This window comes from Protopterus annectens, chromosome 1.part1, assembly GCF_019279795.1.
Source record: "Protopterus annectens isolate FY-2018-M chromosome 1.part1, PAN1.0, whole genome shotgun sequence".
Classification (NCBI taxonomy): domain Eukaryota; kingdom Metazoa; phylum Chordata; order Ceratodontiformes; family Protopteridae; genus Protopterus; species Protopterus annectens.
Genome location: NC_056726.1, coordinates 343,503,504 through 343,523,953, shown reverse-complemented (window position 1 = coordinate 343,523,953; position 20,450 = coordinate 343,503,504). Strand labels below are relative to the sequence as shown.

The 20,450-nt window shown below is 40.6% G+C and overlaps 1 protein-coding gene across 2 annotated transcripts in view; it reads left to right on the top strand.

Moving 5' to 3' along the window:
* The window catches only part of POLI (DNA polymerase iota), an 869,655-nt gene extending 860,053 nt beyond the window's left edge, over positions 1-9,602 (top strand). For both annotated transcript variants that reach the window (XM_044075156.1, XM_044075163.1), the window contains 2 exons: positions 1,192-1,388; positions 8,427-9,602. In XM_044075156.1, coding sequence (XP_043931091.1) covers positions 1,192-1,388; positions 8,427-9,383 — 1,154 coding nt within the window. In that variant the 3' untranslated portion in view covers positions 9,384-9,602. The remainder of the gene's footprint in view (positions 1-1,191; positions 1,389-8,426) is intronic.
* Positions 9,603-20,450: the final 10,848 nt, after the last annotated feature.

Below are 20,450 nucleotides of genomic sequence, written 5' to 3'. Positions count from 1 at the left end.
ACTGCAGCAGAGATTGTTATGGTAAGATAACTTACACAACTGTACTTTCAATTCTTTGTATCTAAAGTCCCAAGCTTTTCTTGTAAAGATATCCAGATTGCATTCTTATATTATGTAATAGTTAATATTATGTCTACCTATCATCAAATGCCTTTTAAAATGTGTAACATTATAAATTTGTCATTTGTTAAATGTATTTCCTTTCCTAAATCTTATATTAAAAAGAAATGGCTCTAACAGTACATGGAGGTTTAAGCTTGTCAGACATAAAAAACATGCTTTCTAATTACCAGATCAAGTATGCTTCTTAAAGCTACATTAACAAAATATAAAAATGCATTTTTGGACTCCAGCAAGGCCAGCCTTATGGCCTAAAAGTCTTATCCCAGTGCTGTTAAGGTACTGCACATTTTACAACACCAACTGTTAATTTGTCTCTCATAACTAGGTAGATGCCATCAGTCCTTCTGCCCTAGGTAGCAGTACAGGTTCTACTTCCCTTAGCAGGTCTTGTTTCAGAACTTGATGTCTTAATTGTGTTTTGGAACTAGCATAGTTTCCAGTGTTGTGTTCGGCAAACTGCAAACCTACTCTGAAGTGAGAATAGAATTGTATTCAGTTCATACATGTCAGTAACGTCTAAGTTCTCACTGAGTAACAGTCTGTTTTAGACTTCTTGGGTTTGGTGACTTGCTTCTCTTTTGACTCACTCCATTATAAAAATAACTTTATGACTACTATTAAATTATTACATTGGGTTGTGGGCAGTGTCTGCTGTGGCCGATTGCACCTTGTTTGAATGTTGTTTTTTGAATCTTTGTAATGGAAGTACTGATCAAAAGTTATCACCCTAGTATGTAAGGAAGGGGAGTAGAGCCCACTAAATCCCTAAGGTGAAGCAACCCAAGAAATTATTATTTGAATTGGAGAGGCAAAGGCACATATAGTGTACCCTTTTGGAAGGGCTTTAGTGATAAAAACACACTTTCTTCATATGCAGTCAGTCACATAGTGTTCTCTTAGATCCCCGAGTTTTATCATTACATGTCTACTTTTACCAGTTATAAAAAGTTACTGAAATGTTTTATTGATAAACTTTAATCACTACTAGGTGTTATTTATGTCATTCTGATCTTTTTCCTGTAAATGCCTTTTTTATGACAGTAGTATTTGCTTTTTTTTCCTCATTAGGGTGCTATGATATTACAGCTCCACTGGTTGAAATTTTACTGAAACTTTTCCGAAAGATGATTGATGTGAGGTTACCTTTTCACATTACACTTCTAAATGTGTGCTTTTCCAAATTGAAGACTACAGTTCCATCTTTTAGGGGATCTATTGGATTCTTTTTAGCCCAGAAAAAGTCATCCAAAATGGATTCATGTCAGGTAAGAGAGAAACTGCAGCAAATGTCTGAGTATGTGTTGTTTGTAATACTTTAATCAAATACAGCTGCAAATTTTAATAGATATAAAAAAATCCTAACTGCAGTCATGAATTTTACCCATTACTGTATGTCAGCATTCTTAGTAATGGCTGCCAACTCCCTAAGTATATGTTATATCATCTTCCTCAGAATTCCTAACCATGATTTCTCTCAGCATTCTAAATATGAGCTACCACCTACATCGTCATATCACATCATACTGAAGTGGTTAGTCCTCAGACCCTTCATGTTTTTGCCCATCATGATTTGTCTGTTCCAGGTGTCTAGCCAATATATAGCTTTAAACAGACACTAATAACATGTTACCCTTCCCTACATGTTACCTAGCATTGCTTACTAAGTTGCAGTAATCTTAAAACATATTTTAAATAGTGTCTGAGCATTCCTTGACCCATCACGATCCTTTGTTATTGTGTTGTAAAGTGTTTAAGTGCAACCAAAATAAACAATCAAGTGTTTCATTATCATTGCCACATGTGTGCCTTCTGCTGTTTCCAGAACATTTGAGAGATTATTGATTTCCTGCTGATAAGAGTGCCTTGCAAAATGTAGTGCATCTTCTTCCTCCTCCTCATCATTAGATTATCATTATTTTTAGAACCATTCACCTGTGGTGCTGTCATAGAGTCCCAAGTGTTAAGCCAGGAAGCGCTTCCGAGACTTCTTCATGTCAGGAGCTCATTTATCTGATACCTGTATTGTTACTTATACCTTGTTTTTTGTTGTTGTTGTTTTTTTGCCCTTTGTCATTGTACTTTGCTCTGACTTCACATTTTCATGCTGAACTGCATAAGGAGGCCTTTAATACTTCATTTTAAGTCTTTTCAGCCATAAATCTTAAGGAGGTAGAATTCGTGGAGTATGTGAGAGATGCAGTCATATCACCTAACGTACTATTTCAAGAGGAGCAACTGCAACACTAAAGAAAATATCCTGAAAAGAAAGCACTTACTTTGCTGAGTCTTCATTAGTAGGTGGTACACTTAAGTTCTTCCTTATTTTGCTTTTACCCATGGCTTTTTATCTGAATCTCCTTTATTTGAGGATCTCATCTTTGACCCACAGCCAGTACTTCTGTACAAGAGTTAAGGGATGCATGTGGCTCAGGATATCCAGCTCTTTCTAGCTTTTCATGCAGATTTAATCTCCTCTTGTGTGCTGTTATTGCACTACTTTGTTTGATGTCTTAAATCTTATGTCTCTCAAGTGTACCTGCAGACACTGGGTCATAAGTCAGAAATACCACTTAGGCTGGCCCTTTGATATGGAACTGGATCACATCATCTGCAGATGTTACAGGAGCCATGATTCAGTCTTCTGATTTGCCCAAGTTGAAAAGAAAAGCTAAAAGCCTTAATATTTGTCCATAGATTTGTAGAGATGGATGAGGTCCATTGAAGGGATTAGCCAGGTAGATTGTCTTCATAGGTTCATAGATTAATACTAGGCTAACTGCCCTTATGTGCCATTTTCAGCCTAGCCAATTACACCATGTGAGAATCAAACCCTGCACCTTATGTTTGTAAGGTAAGCACCTTAATCATTATGCCAACCTCCCACCCTCATCTATGATTTCTGGGGAAACACCAGGGCAACAGCAAGTAAGAAACTGGGATCCCAGTTCTTAAGCCTAGCTCTGGCTCCATTTCTAATTCCACCTCAGCCATAGCACCATTTATTCTGTACCTGCTGGCTTATCAGCCTGAAGCAGAAATCATCATTGCATTCCTCAACTGTTTGTGGGTGTGAGGCTGATATTAGACAAGCCCCCCCCCCAAATTAACTGCGGTTGTGGCTGAGATCTTGAATATGACTTTTACATCGCATTTATTGCCAAGACATGCTTATGTTCCACACATACCTCTCAACCTCTTAGAGCAAGAAATCTGGACAGAGCTTAAAATGATCGAAAAATATGGACATATTTTAAGTATTGTTCTTAGAAACTTAGAACATTGCTAGAGTAATAGTATTTGTATTAACATGCATTTTCACTGATAGAACCCATATAGTCAAAATAGGGGAGTCCACCTCCAACAGCAGACCTATAACCAGTGGTGTTCCACAAGGATCAGTCCTGGGACCTCTACTGTTTGGAATCTATTTCACTGAAGTACAAGCTAAAGCTAAAGGTCTGTGTCTGACAAAGTTGCTGATGACTGCAAACTGGGAGCGGTCATAGAATCTCCAAACTATGGTAACATCCTACAAGAGGCTCATAAACAAACAAATGATTGGTGCCCAAGTCATGGCCTTAAACTCAATGCAAAAAAATGCATCATCGCTTTCAGTAAGTGTGATGTTCCTACTAACTACCACATCAATAACAACACCCTAAGTACGCACTCAGTGGTGACAAACCTGGCACACCGGTTGACAGGAACTTTACCTTTGATCACCATGTCTCTACAGTGGTAAGAAGGGCATTCTATATTGCTCACCTCGTAAGTAAAGGCAGTGCATCCAGAAAACAAGAAGTTATAACCTCTGTGTAGTCTTCCCTCATCAGGCCAATAATTGAGTACAATGCCCCTTTTGATATGTACCTTTCCAAGCACCTCCAGCAATTGGAGAGACCACAAAGGTTGTCACAAGGAAAATTCAAGGTCTTCAGCATCTGTCCTATGTGTATCGTCTGAAATCACTGTCACTTTATTCTGTTTCATACAGACTACTCAGAGGCGATCTATGCCTTGCATATAAGGCAATCTTTGACCCTGCTTTATTGGGAATGCTGCATATTTGCAAGTCAGATGGTACACAGGTTATTCTGAAGACCTTAACCTGGTATGTGACATTAATAGAACCTGCTGGAGGGACAAATTTGTCTCAAGTTACCACACCTTTGGAATGGACTCCCACTTCATGCCAAATAGAGCACCTCTTCAAATGCAATCTGGACGATTAAATGGGTGACTGTAAATTCACCCCAGGGATTCCACCTGTGTACCTCTTGGACTGGGGCAGTTGGTGCTGATCGTGGAAATAAGAGTCGAACTTGGCTAGACTTGTAAGGTCTCTAGGGCTATTAGCTTCCGTTGATCCTGTTGGACCAGTGCAATGTAGTAACTGGGTATACTTTTGGCTGTTTGCTTGTCACTGGTAAGAGTTGCCTTTTTTTAATTATGGAAAAAGATAAAGAGTCTTAGTCCTTTAGGAAATGCTCCAGAGGAGTCATAATTCCACCCATAAGTCTGCAGTGTGTCGGACAGGCTCAGTTTGATGGGGGGATTGTTCTGTCTTTGTTTACTTTGTCCCCCACTGTTAGGAAATGTAGACAACTAGACTTGATCTTGAGAAGCTTTGGGTTACTCTTGTGTCTGACTCAAGGGCTTTTCCTTCTACATCTAATGTTTATTCTCTCAAAAGAAAAATAGCTGCTGTTAAAGATGCTCCTTTAATCTACCAAGAAGCCCAAAGTAGTCAATTCAGACACTAAGGCCCTAGAGGACATTGTTTTAGTTTCTTCTGCTGCAATGTCTGATCAGCATAATTCTAGTGTGTCTGCTCCTAAAATGCCTCCCCCTGCTCTCTCCATCCGGGAAGTGTAGCCTAAGCTGCCTTAGAACCTGAGCTCTTTATCCCCCAGCCTTTCTTTTTCAGTATCAGTGGACCCAATGTGTCATTTTCAGTCTAACTGGACTAAAGAAAAATGTGGAAGGAATTTTTAAGGTGCAGCAGATTTGATCACAGATGTCTTTCTCCCACTAGCTTTGAGCATTGTAGAGCACATTTATTGCCAGATTTCTCTGACCTAGCTGCATGTCCTTCCTCCTTGAGCTTAGTTTGAGCTACACTGTTGGGCTAGCCATTGACTGACCCATTGACTTAGATGTCAGTGTTAATATTGATGGCCCTAATGGAACTGATGTATTTGACCTTGATTGCCATGATGTAAAGTGAGCATTTGTCCTCAGGTATTCTGATGTGATCCCCCTCCTTAGGGGGTGATTCCTGTCTCAGCATCAGGGGTTGGCATTTCAGGCTCAGCCTTGATCCCCCTCCTCTTCATCATCATCTCAGGACTGAATATGTTTTACTCAAACTATTTCTTTGGGTGCTTGATGTTGGTGGCTTCATACCAGAACCTAGATGTCAACTTCAGGGGTTGGGCCCATTCTGCGTTAGTCAACTTTGATGTATATTTTGTTGATCTGAGGGTCTGGGTCTGGGTCAGCTTCAGGTAGTGTTGGTTCTTTGAGCTGTGTCCCTGAAGTGATCCAGACCATGGCACACTTCTGATCCTAATTTGCTACTTCTGCCTTGCATACCCATCTGATCAGGTTCAGAGAGAGCATAGTCTCCAAAAAGGATACCAGTCTTATGTCTGACATGCAGTCTTTCCCTTTGTGAGACTCTTTCCATCCAAGGGCAGTAGGCAAAGATGTCTAAGAAGAAGCATGTAGATTCCACAGAGGAGTCTTCCACCCCAGACATGGATAAAGATCAGGTAGATGACTCACCTACATTACCTTAGACTTGGGAAGATTGTAGCAGTCATCAGTATCAAGCTAGATGTACATCCCTTCTTAGTCAGACTGCATACTGGCTGAGTTTTCTCATCAGCAAGGTCTTTCTGTTTGGCTGTACAACTGGTTAATAAAATGTTCAAGTTATTGTTAGATACTTCAGTCTGCAAATGCCATGACAAAATTACTTTTCACCCATGGGCTCCAATTGCTGGTTGCATAGTTGCTACTGCATGCAAGGCTCCAGAGCCCCAGTCCAGTATTGTATCCTACATTAAAAAGATTTTCATCCCTCTAGATTCTCTTTAAGGAGTCAAACAAGCTCAGGCTCTAGACTGTGGAGGAGTTGCAGGATTCTAGTATCTTGACTAAGTTGCAGTCCCATCTTGGCAACTCCTATCTCAGTGGTGAATCAGACTATGAATCTTTTACACCTAGTCCAGTTAGTGGCTCTGCTAGGGTAATGCATGGCTCTTTCTAAGTTTGTTGAAAACTCCAAAGTTCAGTTCATGAATGCCCTCTTTTATGGATCCTTGCTCTTTAAAGATTTGGTAAAGGCTGAAAAAAAGTAGTAAAGTAAAGATGATACTTTTACTAAACCTGGGATGAAATTCCAGGTTTTGGGGTATCTGTTTCCAAGAACTGATCACCAGTGCCCCCAACAGAACAATTTCTGAGGAAAGCATCACTGTTAAAATAGCAGTTTCCACAATGACCGTGCTTTCAGATGATGTGGTTCTCAGCAGAACAATCAGTGATCATATAGCCCTTCTTCTGGGTGGATTTTCTCACATCCCTGAGGGCTTGCCCAACTGCCCCATGCTGGAGGCAGTCAGGGGATATCTGTCTCTTCATCTGATTACTTGGAGGCTCATAACTTACAAACGATGGGTATAAGACATTGTAGCCAGAGGTTACATTCTCCATTTGTCCCCTCCCTATCCAAACTTTTCCATTTCCTGAGGTCCCACACTGTCAAAAACTACAGCCAAGCAGTAGAAATCAATAAACCTGATACTAAAACAAACTGTTGAGGAGATACTGTCAAGCCAGAAATGCCATGCCTTTTACTCCATTTTTTACTGCTAAAAAATCAAGACCTCAGGCCCATTCTCATTTTGAGCACCCCAAATCATTATATTTTCAAAAAACCTTTTTGAATGGTCACAGTTCAGTCCATCCTTCACTGTCTTTTCAAAGGAAGACAGATGTGCTCTTTAGACCACAGGGATGCATAATTGCATATCAAAATTATAAGAGAGTCCAGGAGTAAAGCCATTCCTTTGACCCTGCATAAGAGGCTGTCATTTTCAATGTAGGAAACTGCCACTTGGTCCCACCGCAGTCCCCAGGGTGTTCACCAAATGCATATCTGCAGTAACAGCAACTCTCTGACTCTGGAGTCTTTCCATATGTGAATGACTAGCTCATATAAGCTCTAGCCATGGTGAATCTGCTAACTTCTTAGTCTGTTTCAATCCTTGGACACAGTGGTCAGCATTATAAAATCTCAACCCTATGTCATAAGTGATAATTTAGTAAAAATGTTTCTTTAAAAAAAAAAAGTTGCAAAATCTCAGATTGTGCCATCATAATCTGTAATGTTCATTGGCTGCACTCTGATCACTCTAACTTGTCACTCCTGTCTTCCCATGGAAAAGATTTATTTTATTTTTATCTCACAACTGCCATCCTACAGATAATCAACATTTCAGTTTCAGTATTTCTTCACATTTCACTCTGTCGCTTTGCCTTTGAGCTCTGGGTCTGATGACTTCTTCAGTCTTTATGGTCCTTCATGATAAGGTGTTTTGTTCTTCAGTGGACTCTCAAAGTATAGTGGAGTCAGATTTTAGACCTTCTCAGCAATCCAAAAGGGATTTCCAAGAAATGCAAGGACTGCCTTCATTTGCTGGCTGTGAACTCCAGTTTGTCTCTGGGCAGGCCATTTCAAACCTTGACCCCCATTGGGGTGCCTCTCCTGTGCTGTGGGAAGCACTAATTTGAGCAGACGGTCAAAGACAGTTGGTCATTCCAACAGGCTGTGAAGATATAAGGCTCATTCCTCTCATCTTAACAGGTATTTCAGGACTCTGTTTCAGCTAGTGCAATTGGCATCTACTCAGACAAAATGGCAGTGCCTTCAAATACAGACAAGCCAGAGGGAGCCATTCATACCATCTTTTCCCTCCAACCATCTTCTTGTTGCTAATCACATCCCAAGTCAGGCTACATCTGTGGTTGACAGGATCAGCCATTCTGTCCTGATGCCACAGGAGTGATCACTCAATCCATTAATAGCTTTGGCTGCTTATCCTTTCCTTCCCAGCCAAACTTCACACATCCCAAACACTTTGTCACAGTTAAGTATCCTGCATATGCAACAGTGGTCAGTCTTTCAAAGGTCATTTTAAATGTTTATGCTTATTTGTGAACAAATGTTAGTGTGAAAAGGATGTGCTGCAACTTTATAAATACAGTTACTAACATATTTAATTTGAATTCACTAGAAAACAGAGTCTGATTTTACTGAAGATGATTCAGAAGACAGTTGTCAAGACACAGTATACAGCACAGATGGTGAGACAAATACCATGGACCTTGATCTAGAAACTGAAGAGAGTCCTAGTCCCCTTCCAGAAGTATCTGAGAAAAAGCCATCAGAAGTCAGCACTCAGGAATTTCCATTTCATAATCTTCCTTCTGGAATCGATCTGCAGGTGTTCACTCAGTTACCGGTTGATATCCAGTGGGAAATTATAACTGGTGCTGGTGGAATAAAAGCTCCTTTTCCAAGTGTATCCAAGCCCACAGCACCATGTAGTCCAAAACATAGTAATCCATCTTCACCTGTTTCTAAAACAAAGGTGTCATTTTTTGCCCAAAAACTGCTTGAAAATAAAGGAGCTCTTTGCGCTAAAGATGATCTGAAGCCAAGATCCATGTCACCTGGGAAGTCATCCACATATATTCATTCCCAGCAGCAGTTCCAGAATGACAATGTGGTGGCACATCCATGTCCTTCTGAGCATGAGGACCCTGATGTAATAATACTTGAAGATAGTACAGATAGTAAGGTTGTAGATTTGTGTGTGCCAACTTGTTCAGATGTAAAACAAATCTGCCATGACACAGCTGATTGCCTTGTTACACAAGCCAATAAATCTAATACATACTACTGTTCAAAGGATACTTCTAGAAACGAGAGCTTGTTGGCACCCACAGTACAAAGTCCTTCAAAATCAGTAGCAAATTTTCCTCCTGATGTGGATCTCAGTGTTTTTTCAGAACTGCCTGTTGATCTGCAGACTGAGCTGTTGTGTGAATGGAAACAGAGGAGCCCCATTTCAAAACTACAGGTGAAAAAACATCAAGTAAAATTACAAACTAGCAAAGGATCAAAGTCAAGTGTAACAAGATCTGTTCAAACAGATATACTGAGATATTTTAAACTTAATCGTACATAAAGTTACTGAAATGGGAAAAGTATTTGTGATGTGCACTGCTTGAACAGTCATACTGCATTGTCTATTTAGGGTTTGTCTGAGGGAGGGGGAAAAGGAAATTCTAATAAAAAAAGACTTAATATTTGCTTTAAACAGAAAAAATAACATATTTAAATATATTTGAACAGAATGTGAAGTTGTCCTTTATAAATAAATGGTGTATAATTTTCATTGATTATATAGCACTTGTCTTCCTGTTGTGTCCAGCCTAAGAATCTTCATTATTTGCTTCAGATACACTCATTAGGTGTGAAAAAAACTGCTTAAAGGAGCTCAGTGCTTCAGCAAACACATGTACAGTGTATATTTATCCCATTGGCACACATTCAGGGTCCAAGATTGTAATGCAGGGGACCCAGGATTTGCCAAAAAGTAACACAGACGGTAGCTGAAGTAAGTGGCTGTTGGCCAGCTTTTCTTCTTTTTGGTGGGAATGGTGTTTGTGTTCCGTATGTGACATTCTGATGTAGGTTAGGAGCTAACTGAAGATCTAGTTAACACAATCTAAGAGAACAGTGTGACGCTGATGCATTAAGGTGATGTTGACTAATACGTACTGTGTGTGTATGTGTGTGTGTGTGTGTGTGTGTGTGTGTGTGTGTGAGGTCAAGCTTGGCAATAATTATGTGCACTGTTTCCTGCGCTGACTGACAGACGAGAATTACCAAGTAAAGACAATTCTGCCCTGCAGGCATCACCTCTGACCCTAAGATGGTTTGCAGAAAGACAGTTTCTGAAAGTGGTGACAGACCCCACCCCCCCCCCTGAGCTGATGTTAAGGCTACAAGCAACACAGGGAAAATAAATGTTTATTATCCCTTAGTTAAGCCTGGTGGACAGAAGAGTATTTGGTCTGGTTAAAAACGTAAAGGGCAATATATATGCCTTTTCTGAGTTTAATCAGAGTGTGTTAAGTTATGCAACTTTGCAACAGTTGCAGGTGCCCATGTTTATAATAGAAATAAAATACATGTTTCTTACATTTAGGAAGTAGGTGGAAATTTAAACACATTTAATAAAAACTGGGACTTTGTTTCTGGGACTTTGTCAAGTCTCTTACCAGATCATCACACACTTTTCTGCTTCACCAGTGAATAGTGTGGTATGTTATCTCCATTTTGTAGTAAGTCTTTCAATGGCTATGTTCATGTATTGTGCCTCAGCATACCATTATCTAATTCAGTGTTGCATTTATTTTCCTCCCAAAAGTTGAGCTCCTCTTGCTCTTTGTATTAGTAAAGTACATTACACCATTAAGTCAGCAGATTGTTTTCCACAAAACTGTTTTATTAAAAAAATAAGTGGATGTTATGAATCAATTTTTTATATGTATGCTCAAGAGTTAGCCAACAAATGAGAATTCTGTGATAATATTGTTTTAAATATATTAAGTAATGAGCTAAATGTACTGGAGAACAGATGATGTCCTTTCATATCATTGCTGCAGTATTCTTTATATTTGGTCAGTATATCAAAGCCTTGGGTTGTAATTGGGATGTCATAAGTCACACATATGCTCCCCACACATGGCATAGGGCTTAAAGCTGATGTACTGAAGCACTTTCCTCAGAACTTCTTTGCTGTCAGTCTGAATGCCATCTCGAGTCGTCGGTCTGAATAACTTTTCATCTGCTGGTTGCCAAAGCCATTTCCAGACAAGTGCCCCATTGGGGTTTTTCTTCTTGTCTCACTTTATTTGTGGTTGTTTGGTTACATGTCATCCAGAACAGGGAAATGCCATTGTGGGAGACAGGTTCCCCATATGGATTGTCATGAGAAGTGTTTGTTTTGCTTAAGTGTTTCTCGCGACCCTACATCTTGTCCTCTTTGCCAGCCATTTGTCCCGAAACCTTTGCATACTCATCTCACCTCTTTAGCTATTTACCTAGAGAACCATCGTCTTAAATTGTTGGCTTAGGGGTACTATGGTGGAATCATCTCAGCCCAAGGGTCAGCCATCTGTGAAGAAGGCCAAGAATGTTCAGTCAGATTTTTCTGCTATACTGCCCCCTCTGGAGGCTGGTGAAAGCCCAGAGGACCACCCAGTTATTCAGTCTGATTCCTCTGCTGCAACTGCTTTAGAGGCCAGCATAGATCCAGCTTCTCGCACATACCCCGGAGGCTCTGCGGACATCTGCTTCGGATGTGCAGGGGGAACCGTGGCTGATTATATCCAAAAGGCCTAGGGGTGTTCCTCACATCCTTATTAGGCAGGAAATTCTACGCTTATTGAGTGTAGGTAAGGGTCCGAGCCACCTAAGATATTTAGGGCTGACGTAGCTTTGAAAAATAAGTTGAAGACTAAGCATATTTCTCCTGCTCCTAAAGATCTTCAACATGAATGGCAGGATTTTACACAGGGTTTGTTTAATGCCCTTATGGCTTTGAAGCCCCCACAAGGGGTCTGTGTTCCTTCTCCCCCTTGGTCTTCTACTCCTCTTTAGATGGCTATGGAGCTGGTTTCATCTGCTGAGGATGCAGGTTCTGCTGAGGAATCTGTCTTATTTCTCCCAGATTATTTGGATTATGGTTCTGAGGAAGAGGATTCTATTAGCCTGATTCTCCTTTTGAGGATATTTCCTTTGGGGATACTGTTTCCTGTATGATGGAGTTTAAGTGGGACTTTACCTAGGTTTCTGATGCTCAAAGGAGGTGGTATGAACTCCTTCAAATGGAGTTTCTCAAACCCTCCGCTGTTCCTCCTGTTTTTGTTGTCTTGTTTAGATACCTTTTTCTACAGCTTCTCAGACTCCTGATTCCCAGCTCCCTGCTTCTAAAAAAACTGGTAGGCCTTTATAAGGTGCCTGATGATCATAAATTTCTTTTCATGTGTCCCTCAGCAGACCCTGTTTTTATTTCTGTCCCTTTTGATAAGCCCTCTAAGCTTTTACCTTCTACTAAGCTGCTCTCCTCTAACAAGGACAGCACAACCATGGAAAGGTGGGGTAAGAAAGCGTATACTACTGCTACTCTGACTTTCAGAGCTGTGAATTACCAGACCCATATGACCAGGTATATTCTGGCCATTGTCTGTCAGGATTTTCAGGTTATTTCAGATCTTCCTGATTCTGAGAGGAAGACTCCAGCCCTGTCTTTGTAAGGGTCCTCTTCTCAAGTAGCTTGGCGTTCCATTAAATTTAGTTATAAACAAGCTGATGCCTCGTTTGGAGCTGATGCCTTTGGTTCCATGTTGAGGGGGTATTCTTGGTTTTGCCTTCAGCCTCTGCCTGATGATATCAAGGCCAAGCTGATGTATGCTCCTCTTGGCAATGAAAATCTCATTGGTTCTGCAGCTGCTGAGCTTTTTAAATCTCTTCAAGAAAAAGCTAAGGCTGTGCAGGAATTGAAGCATTTTTGTTTCCCCTGTTCCCAAATTTCAGCAGAATTGCCTTACCAAGTCTGCCTTTGTATGTAGACAGTCTCTCCCTCCTTCCAAAGGTAAAAAGGGTGCTAGCCAAGCTGTTGCTAAGTCTACTCAGACTCCAACAGCTCAGAAGCCTGTTTTTTTTTTTTCAGTCAGACCAGGTTATATCTTCTTCCCTCCCTCCTAAGGCAAGTTCCTCTTTCTCTTTGTCTTATCCTGTCCCTTCCAAATTTCGTTATGGATCACTCAGTATTCTTGTTCTTTCCATCATTCGTCAGGGGTATTACATGGTTTGGAAATCCCTTCCCCCCTTTTTCAGCATTCCTGAACCTCCTCAGGAACAGCTGCCCTTTTTTCCAGGTGTTCTTCAGAGCCCTTTGTCTCAAGGAACCATCCAAGCAGTTTTGAGTCCTCAAAAGAGGGAAGGATTTTATTCCTGAAAGTTTTTGGCTCCCAGGAAAGAAGGCACCTGGAGAGCCATTCTAGATTTTTCCTGGCTCAACACCTTTTTGAAGGTTCCTTCCTTTTGAATGTTATCCCTTCCAAACTTATTTCCTCTTCTTCCTCCTCAAGCTTCCCTAGTCTCTCTGGATCTCAAGGTTGCCTATCTCCCTATCCCTGTTCATCCCCTTTTCAGGATTTTTTTAATGTTTCTCTGTTGCTTCCTTGCATTTTCAGTTCTTTGCTTTGCCCTTTGGCCTCTGTACTGCACCAAGGATGTTCACCAAATGCCTTGCTGCTGTGTTTGCTTTCTGCAGGATGAGGGGAATACATATCTTTCTTTATTTGGACAACCTTCTCATTCAGGCTTCCTCTCCAAAGATTTTGCTTGAGTATCTTCACTATACTATTTGTCTTCTCCAAAGCCTAGTCTTTACAATGAATTTCCAACAGTCTTTCCTAACTCCTTGTCAGGATCATGTTTTTCTCGGGTACAGGCTCCAGGCCATTCCAATGCTGGCATCCCTGCCTCCTCCTAAGGTTTTGACTCTGACTGTATTCTTTCAGTCCCTCCTTCCTGTGGCCTCAAATACAGCCAGAGAGTTTCTAAGGGCTCTGGGATACATGGCTTCCACCCTTCTTATGCTTCCTCTGGCCAGACTTCATATGAGAAAGCTACAGTGGTTCCTAACGTCAGTCTGGCTTCAACATTCTCATCCTTTAGACTTTCCAGTTACTCTTCTCTCATGTCTCAAGCTAGAGCTTCAGTGGTGGATTCATCAACTGTCCCTCAACCTAGGCTTCCTTTTCAGCCTCCATTCCCCACCCAGGGACTCTTTTCAGATGCCGCAGAAACAGAGTGGGGAGCTTCCTTCAGTCCTCTGAAAGTTCAGGGCCTTTGGTGTCTTCGGCAAAGGAAGGACCTTATCGGTTTCAAAGAGATGAGAGCTGTTCTTCTGTCTCTTAAAGCCTTCCATTCTCTTTTCCATCCAGGGTCCCTCAAAATCTTCACAGACAATATCACAGTGATGTAGTAAATCAGCAGGCATGTGGGGGGGGGGCACGTACTTACCTCTTGTGCAGACTAGCTCTTCAGGTTTGCGATCTAGTTGCCCAGTATCAGGTGATTGTTCAGCCTGTTTATATTCCTTCAGATCAGAATATTGTGGCAGATTCTGTGTGCAGGTCCGTAACACAGACTCACAAGGGGATGGTTCACAGGGATTTGTTTCTGGACATTGTTCAACAGTGGGGTACTCCTCAAATAGATCTTTTTGCCTGCCCTCTGAACAGACAACTTTCTTTTGCACCACAGTCCCATGTCCTCTGGCTTGAAAGTGGACACCCTATCTTTTCCTGGAAGGAGGTGTTTCTTTATGCCTTCCCTCCTCTTCCTGTCACACTAAGAGGTCCTGTTCAAGATGGAACAAGATGCTCCCAAAATCTTTTTGGTGACTCACTTTTGGCCCAGATTGCACTAGTTTCCTCGTCTTCTGGATTTACCCAAGGGCAGTCATCACGAGTTACCTCACAGGGTGGACCTTCTCACATAAGATAATGAGGGTCTTTCATCCAGCCCCACTTGTCCACTCTTCAACTGACATTGTGAATGATAGGGTTCTGATCCCTTTTAAGCAACTTTTTTTCTGAAGATGTGCTTCAAATTCTGCATGTCACCCTTATGCCCTTTGCTGTGACTGAGGAGCATATGTTTGACGCATGACAAATATAGCAATGTAAGACTTTGGTATACTTACCAGATACTGTTATGGTAAGATTTTACAGAACTGTACTTTCTCCATCAGGCTGTTAATGTACAGCTACTTCATAGTAAAAAACTAGCTTGTCACTTTAATGCAGCATAAGAAGCAGGGACTGAAAAAAGCAGACGGACTCCATTTTTTTACACTCACTAAGCACAGCTTTCTTTTTTAGCAAGTGTAAAGTTAAAAAGAAAAAAAGAAATAAAAGAGAAAGTAATATATATATATATATATATATATATATATGTGTGTGTGTGTGTGTGTGTGTGTGTGTGTGAGGAACAGATTGAGCAAGTGTAAAAGTGACAGACGTGCGCACGCACACAGCAAGTGAGAGACTTAGCAGATAGCTTTCAACTTATTTGATCAAGAATTCTAGACAAAGCCATTAAAAAGAAGGAAAACACTTAAAATCAGGGACAGTTTTTGTCGCTCATCTGGTCAGGATAAAACAGATGAATATCTGTGGGTTCTGTTCAAGCAGCTTTATTATGACAAACACATCAGGATTGAGGCTTTAACTTAGATAAACTTATAAACTAGCTATTACACTCATACATGCTCACTCTCTGGCTGCACTCTCAAAATGGCACTGAAGCTAACACATGCCATCCTTGAAACGCTTCTTAAAGGTACAACCCACACACACTATTCTACATCCTTCCTCTTTGAGAAGTGAGTCATGCATTATTGACGACATTAATTGACATGCAATTGATACAAAATAATTATTTGCCATGCAATAATACAGAAATAAATTCATATAGATAATTATATCCAGGTTGCTGTGTATTTCACACAAGGTCTGGAAATACAACCAAATCGTGTGACATAGAAATTACAACTAGGTCTAGCAACTGGGACTATCTCTGCTGAGTGTTTAACTTTGGGGACATCAGGAACATTATCAGGAATGGAAGTAGAAGTCAAGACACGTTCTGCAACAGGAACATTGTCTGGATTGCTGTGAGATCTAGAGTCTGTATCACAGGAACCATGGTGTGATATCAATTCTGATACAGCAAGAAGATGTCTGTGATTTCTCCTGTACTCCACACCCTCAGATACTACAAAGTAGGATCTCGGCTTGGCACATATACCTGTTACTTGACCAGTCCGGTCGAAACCTTTTGCTGTTTGTATCCTCACTGTCTCTCCTTTCAGTGGATGAAGAAATCTGCTCAATTTGTCATAGATGGACTTCTGAAAAGAACGATTTCTGAATAGCTGGACTTTGATTGTTCTGTTGTTAGCTTTAGGCCTCAACAAACTGGAACTGCTAGACAGTGTTGCTCTGGTTTGTCTAGATGGAAGTCTCTGAGCAGGCGAGCCAAGTATATTGTCACGGGGTATGTTTCTGAGATTGAGTAAATTCAAAATATATCAGTATTATCATGCTTTGACTTCTCTAGTAATTGCTTTGCACTCTGTACTGCACGTTCTGCTAGTCCATTTGGTTGTGGGTGTTCTGGACTACTAGTAACATGTACGAAGTCCCATTCTTTTGCAAATTTCTGAAACTGACTGGTAAATTGGGTACCATTGTCAGAAATAACTTTGTGTGGACTGGCATGGACTGAGAAATGACATTTCAACTTGGAGATAACAGCAGTGGACGTTAGGTTAGGTAGTAAATCAATCTCAAACCAGTTTGAATAAGAGTCTACCAACACTAAGTAATGCTGATTTTTCCACTTGAATAGGACAATGGCTACTGTTGACCAAGGTGGTAGAAGAACTTGACTTAGCTGAAATGGTTCTTTTTGCAAATGCAGTTTCGTATTATTGCATACAGAACAAGAAGAAAGTACTTTAGCAATGTCTTTTGCTAGAGAAGGCCAAAATACTAGTACTCTCACCCTTGTTTTGGTAGATTTGGAACCTGGGTGACCACGATGTAAAATATGGATATATTCATGTTGTAAGGAAGTAAGAACAACAATGTTATGACCTTTGAAAATAATGTCATCTTCCATCAACATGTCATCTCTGCAAGGAAATAGGTTTGCACTTCAGGTGGTACACTAGATTGCTTTGATGGCCATCTAACATTAATGTAGTGGTTGAGCTGTTGCAAAACTGGATCAGTCTTTGTATGATCTCTCAGCTCATCAAGTCTCGTGGTAAAAAAAATGATGTACTTCCATGACATCAGAGTCAAAATTCTCTGCATTAAGCTGTTCTGTTGTATTTCTGGGCAGTCTGGATAAGGTATCAGCCAGATAAAGACATTTGCCTTTTGTATAGACCATTTTGAAGTTGTACTTTTGCAATCTGAGCATCATTCTTTGTAATCTCGCTGGAGCTGAATGCATAGGCTTCTTTAAAATGGTGACTAGAGGTTGGTGATAAGTTTCAATCTGAATAGCTTGACCATAAATATAATCATGAAACTTTGAACATGCAAATACGGTTGCCAAAAGTTCTTTCTCAATTTGAGCATATTGCATTTCAGTTTAGGTAAGAGTTCTAGATGCATAGGCTACTGGTCTGCCCTCTTGAAGAGTAACTGTGCCAAAACCAAATTTTGAAGCATCACAGGAAAGCATGATTGGTTTATTGACACCATAGTATCTTAATGTAGGTGGGGTGGCAATTTTCTGCTTAAGGTCTTCAAATGCTGTCTGGTGCTGTTCCATCCAAGACCATGTAACATTTTTGCACGTTATCTCTCTCAAAGGCTCTGTCACCTCACTGAAGTCTGGTATAAACTTGCCTAAATAGTTGACCATACCAAGAAAACGTTGTAGAGCTTGAACATTATCTGGTGCTGGCATCTCTAGAATGGCTGCTTGCTTGGACAGGTCTGGTCACAAGCCAGTGCTAGTAAGTAAATTACCTACATATGTAACTTCTGGTAGTCTGAATCTGCACTTAGGGGATTGAGCTTGAAGTTCACTTCACGTGCTCTGTCTAGAACTTTCCTAAGGTTTCTGTCATGCTCTACTTCACCATTGCATCCAACCAATAAATCATCTACTATTATGGCACAAGGATTACCTGAAAAAATTTGCTCCATTGCACCCTGAAAGACTTCACTTGCAGAATTTATTCCAAATGGCATACTGAGGAAATCTATATCTTCCAAATGGGGTACTGAAAGTAGTCAGTAATGAAGATTTGCAATCAAGCATCACTTACCAAAATGAACTTTTTGCATCCAACACAGAAAAAAACAGTGGCATTCGGTATTATGGCTGCAACTTCCTTGACTGTACTCATAGGATGATGTGGTCTGTTTACTGATTTGTTCAAATCTCTTGGGTCAATGCATATTCTGATTTTGTCTGAGCCTTTTTTGTGGGCTGCTACCATGGATGACACCCATTCAGTTGGTTCTGTAACTGGACAAATTACACCTTGCTGCACCATTTTATCCAGCTGTGCTTTGACTTTATTATGCATAGCTATCAGAACTTTTCCTGCTGGTCTCATCTCTGGGTCTAACTTCATAGAATACACAACTGGAAGTTTGCCTAACTTGTCATCAAAAACATCAGCATACTCTGAAAAAATAGCTTCAGTAAAACTGGAACTGAGACATGTGCTTTTATGATGAACTTCATCGGTAAAGGAAAGCAGATTCATTCTCAAACTGTCTCTGAGACCCAATAATGAGTGCACAGGTCTTCGGATTAAATAGAATAGTAAGCTTTAGCAGTTCCTAGTCAAATAACATGAAAGCACTACTGAGCCTTCCATTTGAATTTCTTCACCTCCATAGGCAATACGGTTCACACGACTGGCCACATTAAATTGCTCACCAGCTCTCACCTTAGCAAATGTGTCTGCTGACATAACAGTGTCTACTTTGAGCTTGGTGGATTTACCATTGATCTGGATAGTACAAAACACTTTGTTCTTTGACAACAAAACAACTGCATCAACCTTTTCACCAATTACTGATACACCATATACTAGGAAGGTAGGGTTGCAGCTCTCTATATGATTAACTTGCTTTTTTAAGTGACCGTTCTTTATAACTGTGTGAGGTTTACTTGATTTGCCAACTTTTGAAAATGGTTCCATTTTTTACACTTGTGGCATTGTTGACCAAATGCTAAGGACTTCTCTCTTTTAGACTCATGATTGGCACCACAATTGCAACAGTTAACAATAAAGCTTGATTTGGGTTTTGCGGATTCACCCTTGTACTGCACTGAACATGTCTACATTCCTCTGGTGATAACATCCCCATCCTTGAAGACATTCTCTCATGGTTCTCTTCCAACATCAAAAAGGAAACATTCATCCTTGGTGATGCCAACATCAACTGGGCCACCATCTCCGAGCCAAACAATTAATCTCTTTAACTTCTCCCAGCTAGTAAACTACCCTACCAGACCCAATAAAGATGGCTCCTCTGGCACTACACTAGATTGGATCTTAGCAATTCATCCCAAGCTAATCTCAAACAGTGGAATTATACCTGATCCCCTTCGCGACCACCTACCCGACTATGCCCTCCAGTGTACCTCTTCTGTCCAAATACAACATCAATACAGTCAAACTTGTAATCACACCAACTTCAAACCACAGACATTTTCTGACTGTCTGAAAAAAATGAATTGGACCCCCCCCTAAAGACTCTGCCTCTGGACAGTGTAACTAATTACTTCAACAAAACCTTCCTAGACTTACTAAACAGCCTAGCTCCTCTTAGAACAAAAAGAATAAAAGCCAAAACCGTTCACTGGCTATCTAAAGAAACCAGAAAACTAATGCACCTCAGAGACAAATGTTGGAAGCAGTACCAAAAAAAAAATAAATGAACAAACTCTTTAATTGAAGTCAAACAATTCCACAAGTAAGTGAAGAAACCAATAACTAAAGATAGATGGACATATTACTCCAAACTCCAATCAGAACATAATTCTAACACCAAAAAGTTCTGGAGTTGCATTTCCTCCCTTATAAACCCTGGGAGAAAAGACAGTCCATGCCCTAACCCAAACTCCCCAGACCATTAAATTGTATCTAATTTCAACACCTTTTTCTGTTGACTGCATAGCCAAACTAACCGCAAACATTCCCATCTTCTCTCCCTCTCATAGTCCCCCATCCACTGCTTTTCCCTGTAACACTCCACCTTTTAGTCTTAAACCTATCCCCACCAGCAGCATGAAACTCCTCCTTAAACTAAAGCCTTGCTCCTACACATCTGATAATCTGTCGACATCCTCCCTTAAGATGGCTGCAGACAGCATTGCTCTCCCCATTTCCATTCTTATCAACAGGTCCATCCAAGTAGCCTATGTCACCTTCACTCTGGAAGAAAGCTTTTGTCACCCCTCTCCACAAAGGTGGCAATAACACAGACACTACTAACTTGTGTCCTATAACTATTCTCACTTCTTTCTAAAATCCTCAGAGTATATTCATCACCAACTTTTGCCATACCTAACACACAATCATCTTCTTACCCCAACACAGCATGGTTTCTGGCCTGGCCACAGCACT